At 40.2% G+C, this 20,059-nt stretch overlaps 2 protein-coding genes across 2 annotated transcripts; one reads left to right on the top strand and one right to left on the bottom strand.

Moving 5' to 3' along the window:
• Nucleotides 1-13,583: 13,583 nt before the first annotated feature.
• On the top strand, nucleotides 13,584-16,496 carry LOC145105029 (Protein kinase superfamily protein). The gene is made up of 3 exons (XM_079042169.1): nucleotides 13,584-14,374; nucleotides 14,917-15,000; nucleotides 15,366-16,496. The coding sequence occupies exons 1-3, from the start codon at nucleotides 13,618-13,620 to the stop codon at nucleotides 16,421-16,423; spliced, it is 1,899 nt and encodes a 632-aa protein (XP_078898295.1). The 5' UTR covers nucleotides 13,584-13,617; the 3' UTR covers nucleotides 16,424-16,496.
• A 22-nt stretch (nucleotides 16,497-16,518) lies between these two features.
• Nucleotides 16,519-18,325, bottom strand: LOC145105030 (3-methyl-2-oxobutanoate hydroxymethyltransferase 1, mitochondrial-like). Its single transcript, XM_079042170.1, has 4 exons — nucleotides 17,665-18,325; nucleotides 17,369-17,575; nucleotides 16,942-17,142; nucleotides 16,519-16,849 (listed from the first exon to the last, which is right to left on the bottom strand). Exons 1-4 carry the CDS (start codon nucleotides 18,088-18,090, stop codon nucleotides 16,613-16,615), a joined length of 1,071 nt encoding a protein of 356 aa, XP_078898296.1. The 5' UTR covers nucleotides 18,091-18,325; the 3' UTR covers nucleotides 16,519-16,612.
• Between the last annotated feature and the right edge of the window lie 1,734 nt (nucleotides 18,326-20,059).

Raw genomic sequence — 20,059 nt, 5'->3', positions numbered from 1 at the left:
GGCGGCTATAGGGATGGGTTTAAAGTCCACCAAAAATCTTTTATATTGAGATACTCAATTCTCATCTAGTGTAATATTAGATGTTAAATTAAATGTGGAAAGCTTGATATTTGAAGATTGGAACACATTATTATTATCATCCCAAGGTATGTGTTCAGTACTGCAAGTTAAGGAGGTTGAAATTTTATTTCTTAATAGTTCTTTGAAAAATTGCATTTGTAGGTGCAAGAACAAAAGAACTACGTATATAAGCATGAAGTTTAGCTGCTTCAAGAAGTTGGGACTTGACTTTGATATGCTTATTGAAGGATGGGACACAAGCTAGTAAAATATATTGTCAAGTTAGAATTTGTGAGAATGTAAATTGTTGTGTGTATTATATTCATGTATTCACATTCAATAGAAAGACTTCAATCCTTAGTAACACCCTGATATTTGAATATTTGGAATCAATAATATACTAATACGAAATTCAATCGTCACGACATTTCATTATGCATCAATTTTTTGTTGTTATGTTTTGTTTTAAGTTAATCAAGATTACACTTAAATGGGGGAGGTTTGTTGGTGAGTTGTTTCACTAATTGTATTTAAGTGTAATAGATTAACTTGTTGACCAAAATAAATCTTGATGAACATTAAAAAGGTAAGGAAGGTGTGGAGTACACACTTATTTAAGTTTATACAAGATTCAAAGTAAAGGACAAATGATTCGGAAATAAATATGATTTCGGAACTGAAAATGATATCGAAACTGAATATGATTTTGATACTGAAATGGTGTCGGAACTGGAACTGATTTCGGAATGGAGATGGCTTCCGATGAACTCCAATGAATCGGAACTCTGTAACATCCAAAAAATCTAGGTGAAATTTTTTTCATTTTAAAAACCAATCCATGACCATAAGTGTTTACAAAACATAGTTTCCACAAGTCATAAACATGAATCAGAGTATCCCAGAATCATAATCTCATAAAATCCAGGATGATGTGCACGATCACGCATTCGCCTTGTCACGATCATCAAAGTACCTATAACAATAAACTAAAACTGTAAGCCAAAGCTTAGTGAGTTCCCCCAAAGGAATAATATTATGGCTTTGAGTTGCATAGTTCTCATGTCGTGAGAATATATTCTCACCTCGCAAGCACTCTCACGTCGTGAGAATTATTTCTCACCTCGTGAGAACGAGTTTTCACCCAATTTCACTCCATCTTCAAACAGTCATAACTTCTTCGTTTCAAATCCATTTCGGCGATCTTTATACCAAAGGAAAGGTATTGACGAGTCCTACATTTATATCTAGTTAATTTTGGTTTAACACATGTCGAACTAAAAACCATAATTCATAAAAAAAAATAATAAATAAAAATAAAATAAAAAAGTCTGAAACATCATTTTTCTCATTTTACCCTTTGACTCCAAGACACAAACCATGACTTTAATCACTTATCCAACATTATTATCATCCAATAAGGTCAAAACCTCACTCCCTTGAAGCCCACGGCCTTTACTTGACCCATTAATTATCCACACGTGTCAGGTTTGACAGTTGGTGACAGTTGTAGGACACTCGTCGGTTATGCTATTATCTAGTAGTTAATACCCGGATTTTGAGTTAGTTATGAAAGTGTCTTGTGACAGTTTTTTGATATGAGACATATTTAAGTAAGTTTTGGTCAATTTCTAGTGTGGACGACGAAAAACATATCTTCTCATTCTTATTTCTCTCAAAGTTATGAGTATTATCCAATTGAGAATTTGGGAGTACAAGCTAAATACTTCGATTTGAAAGTGTAGAACACGATTCTCAGAATTTACAACTGCTTTTAACCCCAAATTTCTAACACGTTGTATGGATAGCGAAGGGTCTAATACATGTGGAGATGAGGATACTTCTGCTTCATTGAATCCTCGCGCTCCCAAGTGAATTCAGGACCCCGCTTGGCATTCCAGCGGACCTTTACTATCGGGATGCGACTTTGCTTGGTACGTTTGACTTCACGGTCTATGATTTCAACAGGTTCTTCCACAAAACGTAGACTTTCGTCCAGATCGATCTCGTCGAGAGGAATCACAAGTGTCTCGTCGGACAGACACTTCTTTAGGTTCGATAGGTGGAAGACAGGATGGACGTTGCTGATTTCTCGGGGTAACTGGAGTTTGTATGCTACGGGACCGATCCTAGCAAGGATCTTGAATGGCCCAATGTACCTTGGGTTTAGCTTTCCACGTTTTCCGAAACGTATCATGCCTTTCCATGGTGAGACCTTCAAAAGGACGCGGTCACCGACCTGGAATTCCAAGGGTTTTCGTCGTTTATCGGCGTAGCTCTTTTGTCTATCTCGTGAGGCTTTCAATCGTTCTCGGATTTGCACAATCTTTTCAGTCGTCTCTCGGATAATCTCAAGACCAGTGAGAGTGCTGTCGGGGACTTGACCCTTGACTAGCTGCGTGTCACCCACTTCAGCCCAGCACAGAGGGGATCTGCACTTGCGGCCATAGAGGGCTTCAAACGGCGCAACCTTGATGCTAGCATGGTAGCTGTTGTTGTAGGAAAATTCGACCAAAGGAAGATGAGTGTCCCATGATGCGCCGAAGTCGATGACGCAGGCTCTCAACATATCTTCCAAGGTCTGAATTGTTCTCTCACTCTGTCCATCAGTCTGCGGATGATAAGCCGTGCTCATATCCAATTTAGTTCCGAGAGCCTTTTGTAGTGATTGCTAGAATCTCGAGGTAAACCTGCTATCTCGGTCGGAGATAATGGATACAGGTACCCCATGAAGGCGAACTATCTCTTGAATGTAGATCCGTGTGAGTCTCTCCATCTTGAAGTTTTCTTTGATTGGCAGGAAGTGGGCGGACTTCGTCAACCGATCGACAATTACCCAGATGGCATCGTGGCCACTCGGAGATCTGGGTAACTTGGTGATAAAATCCATCGTTATCCTTTCCCACTTCCACTCAGGTATCTCTGGCTGATGGAGTAGACCTGAGGGCTTTTGATATTCGACCTTCACCTTGGCGCAAGTCAGGCACTTGCCCACCAAGGTAGCAATCTCTGCTTTCATGTTCGGCCACCAATACAGTTTCTTGAGATCGAGGTACATCTTGTCTGAACCTGGGTGAACGGAGTATCTAGTCTTGTGAGCTTCATTCATTATAACCTCTATGTAACCATCAAACTTTGGGTTCCAGATCCGGTCCATGAAATAATAGACTCCGTCTCCCTTGATCTCTAGGTTCTTTTCCATTCCTCTCAAGGCTTCACCCGACATATTCTCTGGTTTTAAGGCTTCCAGCTGAGCCTCCTTGATTTGCACGGATAAATGGGAATGGATAGTCATGGTCAGTGCCTTCACTCTACGACCTGAGTACTCTTTTCGGCTGAGGGCATCTGCCACCACATTGGCCTTGCCGGGATGGTAGCGGATTTCGCACTCGTAATCACTGAGTAGCTCAACCCATCGTCGTTGCCTCATGTTTAGCTCCTTCTGGTCGAAGATATGCTGCAAACTTTTATGGTCAGTGAAGATAGTGCACTTGGTTCCATAGAGATAATTTCTCCAGATCTTTAACGCAAAGACCACTGCTCCCAACTCTAAATCGTGAGTTGTGTAATTGACCTCGTGCGTTTTCAACTGTCTCGAGGCGTAGGCGATGACCTTTCCTTGTTGCATGAGCACACAGCCTAGGCCCTGATTAGATGCATCACAGTAGACAACGAAGTCCTCCGTCCCTTCAGGCAGGGACAAGATAGGTGCGCTGCATAGGGCCCGCTTCAACGTTTGGAACGCAGGGTCTTGCTTCTCACTCCAACAAAAGGGTACGCCTTTCTGAGTCAGAGTGGTTAAGGGTTTGGCAATTTTGGAGAAATTCTGGATAAATCTGCGATAATAGTCAGCGAGACCCAAGAATTGTCGGATTTCTGTGGGCGTCTTCAGTGCAGAACAATTCTCTATCGCTTTGATCTTGGAAGGGTCCACGTGTATGCCTTCTTTGCTAACCACGTGACCAAGGAAATTCACCTTCCTGATCCAGAACTCACATTTTGAAGATTTTGCATATAGCTTCTCTGCCCTTAAGGTTTCCAGCACCTGCCTCAAATGTTGTTTATGATCATTCTCACTCTGCGAATAGACAAGTATATCGTCGATGAACACAATCACGAACTTGTCTAAGAAAGGGCGGCACACCCGATTCATCAGGTCCATGAATATTGTCGGTGCGTTGGTCAGACCAAAGGGCATTACCACAAACTCGTAGTGTCCATAGCGAGTTCGGAATGTTGTCTTGGGCACATCATTCTCGTAAACTCGCAACTGATGGCACCCTGATCTTAGATCGATCTTTGAGAAATAACTGGCTCCCTGAAGTTGGTCGAAGAGATCGTCGATTCTGGGTAAGGGATATCGGTTCTTGATGGTCAGCTTATTTAGCTCTCGGTAGTCAATGCACATCCGAAAAGATCCATCCTTCTTTTTCACAAATAAGATCGGAGCTCCCCAGGGTGAGGAACTCGGCCTTATGAATCCTTTGCTGGTCAGCTCATTGAGCTGGCTGAATAATTCCTGCATTTCCGCTGGCGCTAAACGGTAAGGAGACTTAGCTACAGGAGTAGCTTCGGGGATCAAGTCGATGCGAAACTCGACTTGACGCTCGGGAGGAATTCCTGGGAGATCTTCAGGGAAGACATCAGGAAAGTTGCAGACTTCGGGGATGCTCTCGAGGTCTTTACCCTCTTGTGTCTCATTAACGACATGAGCTAGAAACGCATGGCATTCCTTCCGCGGGTACTTCTGAGCTTTGACGCACGAGATGATACGAAGGTTTGAACTGAGTTTATCACCATAAATCATAAGGGCTTTGCCAGAGGGAAGGTTGAGGCGAATAGCTTTTTCGAAACAAAGGATATCAGCATGATTGGGGCTCAACCAATCCATACCGATAATGACATCAAAACTCTTAATAGATACAGGCATAAGATCGATAGGAAAGGAATGATTTCCTAAGGTAAGAGTACAGCCTATGAATATATCGTTCGCACTCTCTTTCTTTCCATTAGCCATCTCAACGGTGAACGTTTCGGTTAAAGGTTGGGATTTACATTTGATTAGATGTTTGAATGCATGGCTAACAAAACTCCTCTCCACACCAGAATCGAAAAGAATGCATGCATGAGAGTTGTCAAGGAGGAACGTACCCGTAACAACGGTAGGATCAGCGACCGCTTCCTCCTGGCCCATTGTCAGCACCCTTCCTGCATTGCCACCTGTTGTCGCTTTGGGGCAGTTTCTTTTGAAATGCCCAACTTCTCCACATCCATAGCAAGCTTGGCTGGCACCCGCTCCAGGAGTCGGATTGGTTGGTTGGGCTGGTGCTCTGCAGTATCGGGTCGTGTGTCCCTTCCTTCCACAGTTGTTGCAATTCAAATCACGACAGGGTCCGTGATGATGAAAAGTACACTTGTTGCACAGAGGTAGTTTCCCTGAATAACCACCGGTAGGAGCTTGGGAGGTTGGAACAGCAGTGGGAGTAGCAGTAGGAGTAGTAGCAGCGTGGACTGCCACTGTTTGTTGCTTCTTGGAGGGCTCCTGCGAAGACTGACCCTTGCGTTTGTTCCAGAATTTCTTTTTCTTCTCACCACTCTCCTTTTGTGGCTCAGAGACAGCTGCCACCTCATCCAGATCGATTCCATGATCGATCAGAGTCTGTGCCAGATCCTTGGCGCTTTCGAAAGTAATCGGCCTAGCAGCCAAGACATTCCCTTTGGTTGGTTGCGTTAGTCCCCAAATATACCTCTCGATTTTCTTGCTTTCCGGGGTGACCATTCCCGGACAGAGGAGAGCCAGATCACGGAATCTCGCGGTGTAGGCAGCAATGTCGGAACCCTTCATCTTCAAGTTCCAGAGTTCGTGCTCCAACTTTTGCACTTCGCCCCTCGGGCAGTATTCTGCAAGCATGAGTTCCTTCAGTCTTTCCCAACCCATGGCATTAGCCACTGGCAGGGTTAGGGTTTTGACTCGACCATTCCACCAGGTCAAAGCTCTGTCGGTGAAGGTGCAGGCGTCGAACTTCACCTTGTTTGCTTCAGAACAGACGCAAATTTCGAAGATGGATTCGATCTTCTCGAACCATCGAGTCAAAGCGATGACACCTCCATTTTCGTCGAAGGATTTGGGTTTTGTAGTCATGAAGTCTTTGTAGGAACACTCTTTTTGATGTCCCCGACTTCCATCTTGTCTTTGAGGGTCGGTTCCACCCCCAGCCCCACCAGCATTCACTGCCATTGCTGCAGTCACGGCGGCTGTAACTGCTGCCTGAAACATGACAGGGTCGAACTGAGGAGGTGGTGGTGGTGGCGGAGTGTCGTCGTTCCTTCTGATGGGTCTTGGTCGGGGAGGCATCTTTCTCTAGAAACAATCAGGAAGAAGAGGATGGTAATTCCTCAAGGTATATGAACAAAACATATCTCATCCTGATAATAGAGTGTTCTACCGGGCGATAAGCAAAGAAAGGTTACTAATGCAAGCAAGTTATCGATAAGAAACAAATAGGTAGCAACACTAGGAATGAATATCCTTACTGAATTTGGCTCTAACAAAATACTCCTATACTATTTTATGATGAATGTTTTTGGTAAGTTTTAGGCCTGGTGTAACACCACAGTCACTCCCAAGCACATGTTGGTCATGTCTAGATTGAATATAGTTGATCAGGCTATATTAACCCTAGACATGATTACATAACTGCCCAGGTTTAACCTCAGTGTCCAACATCCAAATACTTTTGTTTTGTTCTACTTACGACACGGATTCTGATACTCGGGTATGCTTATATACTTTTATAAAAATACTTGTATTTTTGAAAGTATACTTTTAGTTTAGAGCACTTAGGCCCCTTAATATTTATAGTTGTATACCATGTAAGGTTCAGTATACTTAGTTCACTATAAACAAGGGCTCTGATACCAATCTGTCACACCCCGAAACCGCGATGGCGGAAACGTTCCGGGGTGGAGGACGTTAAGCATAGTATCACAACATTTGTATAGCAAGCATAGTAAACACAACCAAACATTGAATACAAATATGAAAAATGTTTACATCAGTTTGAAACTTGTTTTAAATACATCAAAAGTATGTATAATATAGAAAACATGACTCTTATTGCTCCGGCTTCACCGAAGTCCTGGAAGTACCTGTCTACTAATTCCCTGAGAATACAAGCAGTTTGAAAAATATCAGCATAAAGCTGGTGAGTTCATAAGCATTTAGTTTTTAGAGAAAAATGTTCTTTGATTCTTTTGAAAAGTGTTCCTCAAGAAAATCCTATATTTTCTTATGAAAGGTAGTGTTGAAAGAGTATCTATTAGTAAAAGATAAACCATCAGTTTTAGAAATCATGTTATCCGTCCTAGAGGTAGAGATGCCAGTTTAGAAATCCCTGAATACTATCTGTATATATAAGTAGTTTTATTACTCAAAATAAAACTCATGAAGGGTAGAGTCCGTAAACAAAGTTAGTTTATACTTATTTGCGAGTCGTATAACCATACTTGATATGACCGAGAGACCTTTATAACGTTCTTCAGGCGTTAAGCTAAATGACATTTGTTCACCCCAGGCGTGCCCGCCTAACTGTAGCTAGCAGTTCAGGTGTGGGATTGTCAGTCCCGAATAGATCTATTCACAAATCTCACGCTCTCCCTCCAGGAGACTCTGGTTATACTAAAAGGATTTATCACTATACACCTAAGGGTACAGTATTGAAGTAGCGCCTCACAATTCTGTATAATCTAGTTTACTAGCGAGAAATCAGTATAAAACAGTAATTATCCTTGAATAAATGTACTTTATACTTCTGAGAAAACATATAACATAAACTAAATCTGCCATAGTTTATATATATTCATTTATGAAATCTGATTAAGTAGAGACTGCCTAGAGGGTTATCCCAAACTATACCCATTATAGTTTATTAGAGTTCATATGGAAAATGCTTTGTAAAAACCTTTCTAAAAGCTATGAAGTTGTATTTCCCAAATAGAAGTTTCCCTTATGTTCAACATATTACAAAAAGAGATAAAATATCCGAATATGTTATTAAACGTGGAAATCGTTGGACTGTATTAATAAGTTTAAAACTTTAACAAAATACTTAGCGTTTGGCTTGTATTCCCCCCTGAAAACATTAAAAACACGGAAAATGTAGGGGTATGAACTCACTGTTTTACGGATGATTCGAGCGGATGATCGGTTACGAGTGTTGAGTGTCAAATGAGGTTTCGCACTCAAGTGGATCCTAGTAACATATAATCGCACATATATGTATTAGATTTAGGTATTCCATGACAAAACATGACGGGAAACCACCCTAAAGACTTGGAAATGCTTGTCGGGACCTTATGTGATCAAACAAAGGAGGTGTATGGTCATTAGGGTGTGTGTGCGGCCAGGGTGTGCGGCCAGGCTGTGTGTGCGGTTGCACACCGGAGTGTGCGGCCGTACAGAGGGTGTGTGTGGCCGTACACAGGAGTGTGCGGCCGTACACTCCTCATTTGTGCCCGAAATGTCGATTTTTAGATGTTCTAGTGCTAATACCAAGTCCTAGTAGTGAATGAAGGCCAAACTCTTCACTTTGGAGAGCTTTAAGGTGTGTACGGCCACCTTATGAAGGTGTGCGGCCGTACACCTTCATGTGATGAAGAACATGATGAACTTTGATGGTTAAGGGCTTAGATCAATGGGTCCTTCATGTATGATAAGCTAGGTGATGGAAAACTCACGTTTTTTAGGCCTTAAGAGCGTTCTTGGATGAAGTTTTTAGAGAGAGAAAGTAGAGTGCAGCCAAATGAAAGGAATGAGTGAAGGGGTCACCCTATATAAATAGGGATGAGTGTGCGGCTGGAGGATGGGTGTGCGGCCACACACTCGTGTGTGCGGCCATACACTCGGGTGTGCGGCCACACACTCATGTGTGCGGCCATACACTCGGGTGTGCGGCCACACACTTATGTGTGCGGCCACACACTCATGTGTGCGGCCACACACTCCTTTTGATGGAGTGTTTGGCCTATTTGCAACCCTAAATCTTAAACCAACCCATCCCTAATTCAAACTTTGGTTGTACAAGGCTTTAGATCATCCAAACAGGCTCAAAACAATGCTAAAGATAGTTGAAACGAGTTTAACATTGATAGAATTTGACTAAGGTACAAGATAGAAGTTGTGGGTTGTCACAAAACCTCAATAGTCTCTCAAGGATGAAGCTCACAACGAATTAGGGTTTTCGAGGACAGGGAGGCTGGTAAGGGAGGCCCAAAAGGGGGTTAAGTGGCTTAAATAGGGTTTTCTCCTGACATACCTACTCGTCGAGTCAGGGCTTCGACTCGCCGAGTAGATCATTTAAGTCTCGCAACCAAGCTGGCATCTACTCGACGAGTTAGGGCATCCAACTCGTCGAGTAGATCTTACAAAATGAATACTTTAATAGATTAAATGCGTACCAGGAACGGGGCGTCACAGTTCATTTCTGGAAAGAAGCAATTCATGATGATATTGATTCTATCATGCATAACAATACTTGGATATTGTCTGATTTACCTCCTGGTTGCAAGGCATTAGGATGTAAATGGATCCAGGCTTTAGGCAAAATGAAGGCATTGATTTCTTTGATAATTATGCTCATGTTGCCAGAATTTCCACTATTAGATTATTATTAGCTCTTGCACCTATACATAATCTTGTGATTCACCAAATGGATGTGAAAACTTCATTCTTGAATGGTGACTTGGATGAAGAAATTTTCATGAAACAACCTAAAGGGTTTGTAATGCCTGGAATGAACACAAGGTGTGCAAGTTGAAGAAATCATTATATGGTTTGAGACAAGCACCAAAACAATGGCATCAAAAGTTTGATGATGTTGTCTTGTCTAATGGTTTTTCATTAAACCAAGTTGACAAGTGTGTGTATAGCAAATTTGATACTTCTCGTAAAGGAGTTATGATTTGTCTGTATGTTGATTTTTGGCACTGATCAAGATGAAGTTGATAAAACCAAGAAATTCATATCATCTAATTTTGAAATGAAAGACCTGGGGGGAGGCTGAGGTCATTCTTGGTATAAGAACTAAATAAGGAAACAATGGAATTTCAATTTCTCAATCTCATTACATTGAGAAGATATTGAAATCGCTTAACTTTGAGAATTTTTCTCCTGTTAGCACCATGATAGATCCTAGTCTTAAGCTTCTACCTACTAAAGGATCTCCAATGTCTCAACTTGAATACTCAAGGGCTATTGGTTGTCTGATGTATGCCATGATTAGGACTAGGCCTGATATAGCATATGATGTGGGAAAGCTTAGTAGATATACTAGTAATCCTAGTTCACATCATTGGCAAGATGTGAGTAGAGTATTTAATTATTTGAAAGGGACCATGAATTATGGTTTAACTTATAGTGGATATCCTTCTGTTTTGGAAGGTTATTCAGATGCCAGCTAGATTAACAACTTAGAAGATCAATCTTGTACAAGTGGTTGGGTGTTTCTTCTTGGAGGAAGTGTCATTTCTTGGGTATCCAAGAAACAAACCTCTATTACTAACTTAACCATGGAGTCTAAGTTTGTCGCTTTGTCTGTTGGTGGTAAAGAAGTTGAGTGGTTAAGGAATTTGATTTATGAAATTTCATTATGGCCCAAACCAATATCTATCATTTCTATCAGATGTGATAGTTCTGCAACTTTAGCTAAGGCTTATAGTCAAGTGTACAATGGAAAGTCTAGACATTTAGGTGTTATATATAGCATGATTTGTGAGCTCATCGTGACTGGTGTGGTATCTGTAGAGTTTGTAAGAACTCAGTTGAATTTAGCCGATCATCTAACCAAAGGGTTAGCAGGAGATCTTGTGCATAAGGCGGCTATAGGGATGGGTTTAAAGTCCACCAAAAATCTTTTATATTGAGATACTCAATTCTCATCTAGTGTAATATTAGATGTTAAATTAAATGTGGAAAGCTTGATATTTGAAGATTGGAACACATTATTATTATCATCCCAAGGTATGTGTTCAGTACTGCAAGTTAAGGAGGTTGAAATTTTATTTCTTAATAGTTCTTTGAAAAATTGCATTTGCAGGTGCAAGAACAAAAGAACTACGTATATAAGCATGAAGTTTAGCTGCTTCAAGAAGTTGGGACTTGACTTTGATATGCTTATTGAAGGATGGGACACAAGCTAGTAAAATATATTGTCAAGTTAGAATTTATGAGAATGTAAATTGTTGTGTGTATTATATTCATGTATTCATATTCAATAGAAAGACTTCAATCCTTAGTAACACCCTGATATTTGAATATTTGGAATGAATAATATACTAATACGAAATTCAATCGTCACGACATTTCATTATGCATCAATTTTTTGTTGTTATGTTTTGTTTTAAGTTAATCAAGATTACACTTAAATGGGGGAGGTTTGTTGGTGAGTTGTTTCACTAATTGTATTTAAGTGTAATAGATTAACTTGTTGACCAAAATAAATCTTGATGAACATTAAAAAGGTAAGGAAGGTGTGGAGTACACACTTATTTAAGTTTATACAAGATTCAAAGTAAAGGAAAAATGATTCGGAAATAAATATGATTTCGGAACTGAAAATGATATCGAAATTGAATATGATTTTGATACTGAAATGGTGTCGGAACTGGAACTGATTTCGGAATGGAGATGGCTTCCGATGAACTCCAATGAATCGGAACTCTGTAACATCCAAAAAATCTAGGTGAAATTTTTTTCATTTTAAAAACCAATCCATGACCATAAGTGTTTACAAAACATAGTTTCCACAAGTCATAAACATGAATCAGAGTATCCCAGAATCATAATCTCATAAAATCCAGGATGATGTGCACGATCACGCATTCGCCTTGTCACGATCATCAAAGTACCTATAACAATAAACTAAAACTGTAAGCCAAAGCTTAGTGAGTTCCCCCAAAGGAATAATATTATGGCTTTGAGTTGCATAGTTCTCATGTCGTGAGAATATATTCTCACCTCGCAAGCACTCTCACGTCGTGAGAATTATTTCTCACCTCGTGAGAACGAGTTTTCACCCAATTTCACTCCATCTTCAAACAGTCATAACTTCTTCGTTTCAAATCCATTTCGGCGATCTTTATACCAAAGGAAAGGTATTGACGAGTCCTACATTTATATCTAGTTAATTTTGGTTTAACACATGTCGAACTAAAAACCATAATTCATAAAAAAAATAATAAATAAAAATAAAATAAAAAAGTCTGAAACATCATTTTTCTAATTTTACCCTTTGACTCCAAGACACAAACCATGACTTTAATCACTTATCCAACATTATTATCATCCAATAAGGTCAAAACCTCACTCCCTTGAAGCCCACGGCCTTTACTTGACCCATTAATTATCCACACGTGTCAGGTTTGACAGTTGGTGACAGTTGTAGGACACTCGTCGGTTATGCTATTATCTAGTAGTTAATACCCGGATTTTGAGTTAGTTATGAAAGTGTCTTGTGACAGTTTTTTGATATGAGACATATTTAAGTAAGTTTTGGTCAATTTCTAGTGTGGACGACGAAAAACATATCTTCTCATTCTTATTTCTCTCAAAGTTATGAGTATTATCCAATTGAGAATTTGGGAGTACAAGCTAAATACTTCGATTTGAAAGTGTAGAACACGATTCTCAGAATTTACAACTGCTTTTAACCCCAAATTTCTAACACGTTGTATGGATAGCGAAGGGTCTAATACATGTGGAGAAAATAATTAATTACAAAAATTAAAATCAATGTCATGAAAGAAGTTTTATAGCCATTTTATATATGGAGCAATGGTGTAAATAACATAGATTTTGACACTTTATACTTTATGGATCCACATTAGAATTTTATGACCAAATTAGGCCAAAATGATAATTCACGTGACAAAAGTAACAATAACCATCATTATAAGCATTTTTTTTTTAAATCTTTCCATCTTTTCTTACACAACAGCACAAATGAGTGCCATATTAAACAACATATGTTTTTGGTATAATTTTGAATCAATTAACCTACACCACATTTATTTGTATATGTTTTAATCAAACATTATTAAAAATAAAATTAGTTCTATATATGGCAAAAATAAAATGCGATGGTGAGATGGTCTATTTGTTCACACTTCACACCCTCCGTACTCGTGATAAGTTAGAAAAATCCTAACATTCCGAAATTCTGAAAGAAACCCAAATCTCGATGTTTAAAGCTTCAAATCCGATAATTATATACGTGGGTTTATGAGTAAATGTGTCGTCCACTCTCACATGACGCTAAAACCCCATCACCGATGCAAGGTGGTCGCCCATTCTAAAGACCAACTGTCGCCGTTTCCCTTGTTTCCAAGAACCCTTCCTCCTCCCAATATGCACCACACATCCTTCGATATCCATGCACAAGATCTCCTGTATACATGTAAATCACAGCTTTATTTTTCACTTGCTACTCTATGTATATATACTACCTATTTCCATATTGTTATATTAATATTTTGCTAGAATATGTTCTCTGCTTCTTTAACAGTATGATCATCGTCTTGTTACTGCTGCTACTGCCATTTTCAGTCAGCAGCCATGGCTGCCCACCTGAAAAATGTGGCAGTTTTGATTCCATACCCTACCCGTTTCATCTAAACAACACTTCTGATTGTGGGGAGTATTTACTTTCAGATGCCTTCCATCTTTCTTGCTCTAATTCAACCTCCTTGTTCCTCACCATCGGATCATACAGATATCAGGTTCTTCATTTCTTTCCTGATGGTGGTGGCATACTAGTGGATTTTCCTAATGATACCTTTAGTTATTCTTCTTTGTGTCGAAGGTATTATGATCTTAGGTCGTTTGGGTTTCAGGCGAATAATTACTTTGGTATATCGAGTGATAATGTGGTTGGTTTGTATGGGTGTGGGGATTCTTCATTGTGCAGGAGTGATTGTGGTGGATGCCATGATGAAAACACGACGACTACCTTCACTAGTAGTGGATGTTGTTACCTGCTTTCTGATGAACGTGGTGGTGTTTGGCGTGTGGGTGATGGTTTCTCTGTGTTTTTGGAGTTAGGATGCAAGGGGTTTGCTTGTTGGATTGGTTCGAGTTCAAAGAATGATGTTATAAAACATGGCATCAAGTTAGAATGGGCGATCCCAAGCAATTTGATCAATGGAGTCTGTGATGTTAATGCTCGAACTGTGAATGTGAGCTCTGTTAACTTGGGTATGAGGTGCAAATGCTTTGATGGATTTGTAGGTGATGGATACGCTAAGGGAATGGGTTGCTTGAAAGGTGAGTTTAATTTGGTGTTGTTTCTTCAAGTTCTTTCTCTATTACTATGCAGAGTTTTTTGGCATAGATAAAACGTTGTTTGGATACATGATATTTAAAATATATTTAAGAAAATGATCACTGGTTGTACGATTTGGTAATATATGATGAAAATCAAATCCTGAAAATTTCAAATAGAGATAAACATATTGTGACGCAGCTTTGAAAAGCGTTGCTTAGCACATGCCTATTGAGCCCCCTCCTCCGTATCCTCGTAAAGTGGGGAAGTCTTGGTCAACGCTTGAACCAGGAAGTGAAAAAATATAAAGTTGAATCATTTACTTTCTCTATTAATCGTTATGTGTGCATTAAATAAAAAAGAAAAGATTCATATAGGAAAACTTCATTTCTCTCACTTTCACTATTAAATTGCTTTTTATTCTATGCATACTAGCTTACCAATAAGTGTTGTTTATATTAAGTCTATTAAATAAAAAAAGAAACAAAATGATAGATTATTTGCTATTAATTAATCCTAATCTTTTCGTCTTCAATATATATAGCTTGCCTTAAGGATGGCCAGGAAGCATATGGCAAGGCTTGTTACGCAAAGCGACATGATCGGAGTAAACTCATGCTTGTGGCTGGTATATACATCAAACCTACTAAAAATCAATGAAATTTACAAATTGATTATACATGATTACATTCATGCTACGGTTTTGTTTGAAGTCTCACATCGATTAGACATTCTTATTGTGTAGTCTTCCTTTTTCTCCAGCGTTCTTTTAGGGAAAAAAAAAATCAATATATTTTAAATGGTATCAAAATCAGCAGGTCTATCATTATCATCCCTACGAACTTAAGATATGTGGTCAAACTTGATGTATGGTAGGGCCCACATTAGCGATATACATCTTTATTGATATTGGGAGCCTGCCTCACGTCTTTAAACTCTTTTAAAGTGAAAATCTTGGACTCCACGTATCTAACAGATTTATTTTACATACAGGGATTCTCGCATTATGCCTCTCAATCGCCACATTGGGCGCACTCTTTTGCTTGTTGAAAAGACAAACAATAACAAAGTCAGGGAACATTGATCTTGATCAAATGCGAAGCCAAAGCAGTGTTTCATTTCACAAAGGGCGTAGAACTCGTTTGTTCACTCATAGCGAGCTAGAAGAAGCTACTAAAGGATTCTCAGATGACCAAAAACTCGTCAACATGGGGGAACGAGGTACAATCTACGCAGGCATCCTTACAGATGGACTCGAGGTAGCAGTCCACAAAGTACATTGCACAACCGAAATGGATCTCATTCAAGTTCTATCACGTGTCAAGATTTTCTCAGAAGTTTCCCACATGAACATGGCCCGTATCCTCGGATGCTCCATTGATTCCGGCTACACCCCACTTGTGGTATACGAGTATCCAGGAAACAAAACACTCGAACAACATCTATGTCAAGGAGGAGTAGATGGAAACCTAGGTCTTGATTGGCACACTAGATTAACAATTGCAGCTCAACTATCGAGTGTGCTTGCATATCTCCAATCCGAAATCTTCCCTCCTGTGTTCCACCATGGTCTCCAATCCGGTTGTGTTCTATTAGACCATGGCCTCTCTGTAAAACTAGTAGGGTTTGAGTTATTCAATTGTGGATCAAACGGGAGTACTCCTTTTTCTAGCAAAAACGATGTTTATGGACTTGGTGTTGTGCTTCTTGAGATCATGGTGGGTAGCAAGTCGGTGGAGTTAGCGGTGGGGAAGATCAGAAATGGGAAGGTGGAGGAGGTGGTGGATCCGCGGTTGTACTACCATGAACAACCGGTGTATAGAAAAGAGCAGATGAGTATCATGGCGGATGTTGCAACCAGGTGTTTGTTGTTTGGTGGAGATGGGAGGTTGGGGATGAATGATGTTGCAAGAGAGCTTGTGCATGTGACAAAAGAGAGTATTGATCATATTGGAAGTAGAAGGATTCCAGCTGGACTTGAAGAAACTTTTTCTAATTCTAGTCTTCTACAAATGATATCATTGTCTCCTGATTCTATTTATGTGCCATAATTGTGTAATAAGAATGAAAGATATTACTGTATTTTTAACTTTCTATAGGTTAATTTTTATGTTTTAGTGTATAGTATAAGTTGTTTTCTAACAAATCAAAACAAGAACCATAAACATATATAAAAATGTTGAATCATGGTTTCACCTTCCACAAAATTGGGATACCAACATTACAGATCTGAAGGTTTCCTAATTCTTATCTCCTACAAAATTCTCAGCCACTTCTGCCACCGCAGCTGCCGCCTTATCCAACCCCATCTTCTGCAATTCCTTCATGAATCCATCAACCTCTGCTCCATTGATTTTGTAAGGACTGTGCATAATTCCTGGAAATGAACGATTTTCAACTTCTTGCTTATATTCCGATAGAGCTTTGGTAATCACTTCTCCTACATCAGCAAACTGCTTACAGAACTTTGGAGTAACCTGCAAAAATGGCGTATAACATCAGAGACTGTCACAAGATATAACAGAGTGAATTGTCTAAAATACCCTTGAAAACGAAAAAGAAATAGAACCTTAGCATGATGTGGATGTTGCATCATTCCCAATAGGTCATGGTAGACAAGAACCTGTCCACTGCAAAAAGGACCTGCCCCTATGCCAATTGTGGGTATTTTAAGAACAGCAGTGGCGGCAGCAGCCACCGGAGCAGGAACACATTCAAGAACGACGGAGAAACATCCGGCTTCCTGTAATGCTAGAGCTGTCTCCACAACCTGTAAATATTCATTATTCAAGAACATCAGAAAGTGGTAAGGTTTGACTTTGAAGTCAAAGATGGAGTTTTTGGGCTTCAAAACTGATATGGATTCTTTGAAACTTCTTGAGAAAACGTATAGCTCGATGTATCTACCAAATGCAGAAAAAATTGGTTGGAATTTGTGAGAAAACCGTATCAGTTTCGAAATTTAGAAACTATATGTTTGACCTGAAAAGTCAAACCTTGACTGCGCTGAGAACATTCTTCCCTTGAGGTCTAAATCCACCAAGAACACTAATGGCTTGAGGGGTAAGCCCTACATGCCCCATAACAGCAATACCAGCTTCAACGATGTGTTTTGCAGCCGAAATTCTCGATGGTGCACCCCCTTCCAACTTGATTGCATCCATTCCTCCTTCTTTCAATACCCTCACTGCTGTATCAACAGCCTATTCATAAACAAAATTGAAATTGTATACAGGTAAAGCATAATCGATTGTTATGATCAAACCAAGGCTTCGAAAATCGAAAAGGGTACCTGTTGGGAGCTGGATTCATAGGTGCCGAAAGCAAGATCCCCCACAAGTAATGGCCGTTTAGCTCCTCTAGCAACAGATCGGCAATGCACTAACATCTCCTCTAATGTGATCGGCAACGTCGTGTCGTAGCCGTGAACCACCATAGACGCAGAGTCTCCGACGAGTGCGATGTCAATTCCGGCGGTATCTAAATGGACTGCCGACGGGTAATCATAAGCCGTCACCATCGTTATCCCCTCCCCTTTCCTGTGCTTTGCGCGTAGAGTTGTCAGGGTGACTCTTTTGTCAGGGTTTTGAGGTTTTGGGCCTCCGTAGACGGTGTCTTCCGGGATGTTGCTCATATGCCTTGCATAGGTGGAGATTTTGAAATTGTGTTTTGTGCTGGTGAGGCATGCTTTCGATAATCTATTGAAGAGTGCAGCCATGGTTGATGAAATTAAAGAAAAAGTATAACTTCTAACGAGTTTTGTTGAATATCGGAATGGATTCGTGGGTGTGATTGCAGATATGAAACTGGAGGTTACAGTCGAGGGATCACACACATGTAACCAGGGATTGGGAGTGTGGGTGGCCGAATGGTAGACGACTGCAGAATGATAAAGCTGTTATAGGCGGCGCCATTCTTCGACAACGTGAAATTAATGTAATTAAAATTAGGTGCGGAGCACCTGTGGAAGCTTAGTATATATTTTCTGAATAATAATTAAATTGTATAATCATTTTTATATTTATATACTAACAAATATATAATAATTAATTTGAAGAAATGAAATAGAGTGAATTCCGAAAAATCTTAGTAGAGTAACGAATTTCTACATTTTGGCATGTTTGGTTTTTTTTAGATCATACAAATAAACTTTTGAATTTTGTTTAAAAAATATTTTTCAACCAATTATAACATTAATTGGTTTTTTTAACCAGCAAATAAGGATATATATTAAAAAAAACAACCCCTAGCAAGACCCTAGGAGAGAAATACAAGGCAAAGCAAAGAAAATAAAACATGAAAAGACAAGCAAACATTACAGGTTACAAGTTATAAAAGGGAAACCATTCTTTTCGGTCTACATTTCCACAACTATCCCTATGTTTGAACTAAAGGAAAGTCGTGGATTTATTATATATGCTACTTTAGTGAGTTCCCCCATCATACCACATACCACACAATCACATAGCATATAAACTGCCGGACAATTCTGGGCGCTCGTCCTACCCATGTCAAGCCATTCTGGGGTGCTGACCTACCCATGTAGAGCCATCCTGGGGTGCTGACCTACCCATGTCGAGCCATTCTGGGGTGCTGACCTACCCATGTCAGGCTATTCTGGGGTGCCGACCTACCCTCCGGTCTTTCAACCGAACACGGGGACTATTTCACCCCCTACTGCCAACACATAATATCATATCTCAATCATACTGTCAGACGTATATGGGGTGTCCGACCTACCCGTTGGTCCTAACGACCGATTCGGGGACTAGTCCCCTCCTACTGATACTATCTCACATAACATAGCAAACTAGCATAGTCACATATCAAACAAGCTAGCATACTCGCATATCAAACAATAGCAGACCAGACAATTATCACAAAGACAATCATCTCAGCTAAACAACTACTAGTGGGTCGGCATTGGTGTCGTAGACCCACTTCTACTGGAAGGTAACTCACCTCGATGTCGTGTAGTGTTTGAACTGTACTCGGCGTGAAGGTCGGCCTTCCTCGACTTCTCTATCCCTACACGACAACCTTCAAGTCATCAAACCGAACATACAACCCAACCAGGGTCAATACCAAAACCAGGCAAAGTCAACACCCAGTTGACCTGACTCGCCGAGTTGGTCTACCAACTCGTCGAGTACATGCTCCACTAACCCGATCCAACCCCGACACCACTCGTCGAGTCTTGCGAGAACTCGTCGAGTTCTCCTTCATTCAAACCATCGGGACCATCTTCATCCGACTCGCCGAGTTCTTCCTTCAACTCGGCGAGTTCATCTCCCTCATAAGAACGTGTCCACTCTATGACTCGCCGAGTTGTATGAACAACTCGTCGAGTCCATCTTTAAAGGTTGGTAGATTGCCTTGGACTCGCCGAGTCTGTTCATACACTCGTCGAGTCCCATGATTCCCAGGTCCCTTTATGAGTCTAAACATTTACGAGACTTCCTTCCCGAGACACTGGTCCATTCACAGAAAGGATTTAGTGGTCATTACACACCGACTCGCCGAGTTCCAAGAACAACTCGTCGAGTCCCTTCTTGACCCTTACTATACGGTCGATTTAAATGGGTCTTAACACGTCAAAACCATAGATATGGCCTCCTAATGTCCATTTTATACGTAAAGTTCCAAACTTGGTGCACATGCATGGGGTTTTTAGTTCAAAAATCCAT

Source organism: Lactuca virosa, chromosome 4, assembly GCF_052849685.1.
Source record: "Lactuca virosa cultivar CGN04683 chromosome 4, Lactuca_virosa_CGN04683_v6, whole genome shotgun sequence".
Lineage (NCBI taxonomy): Eukaryota > Viridiplantae > Streptophyta > Magnoliopsida > Asterales > Asteraceae > Lactuca > Lactuca virosa.
Note: the sequence above shows the minus strand (reverse complement) of the source record. Positions and strands in the feature narration are given on the sequence as shown.

Bases quoted from the DNA above. Each gene is read 5' to 3' on its own strand.
- LOC145105029 (XM_079042169.1), top strand. From the start codon at position 13,618: ATGATCATCGTCTTGTTACTGCTGCTACTGCCATTTTCAGTCAGCAGC. The intron at 14,375-14,916 runs GTGAGTTTAATT...CAATATATATAG, and splicing joins GGGAATGGGTTGCTTGAAAG to CTTGCCTTAAGGATGGCCAG. The intron at 15,001-15,365 runs GTATATACATCA...TTTTACATACAG, and splicing joins TAAACTCATGCTTGTGGCTG to GGATTCTCGCATTATGCCTC.
- LOC145105030 (XM_079042170.1), bottom strand. From the start codon at position 18,090: ATGGCTGCACTCTTCAATAGATTATCGAAAGCATGCCTCACCAGCACA. The intron at 17,143-17,368 runs GTTTGACTTTTC...GAATATTTACAG, and splicing joins ATGTTCTCAGCGCAGTCAAG to GTTGTGGAGACAGCTCTAGC. The intron at 16,850-16,941 runs GTTCTATTTCTT...CCATTTTTGCAG, and splicing joins AACATCCACATCATGCTAAG to GTTACTCCAAAGTTCTGTAA.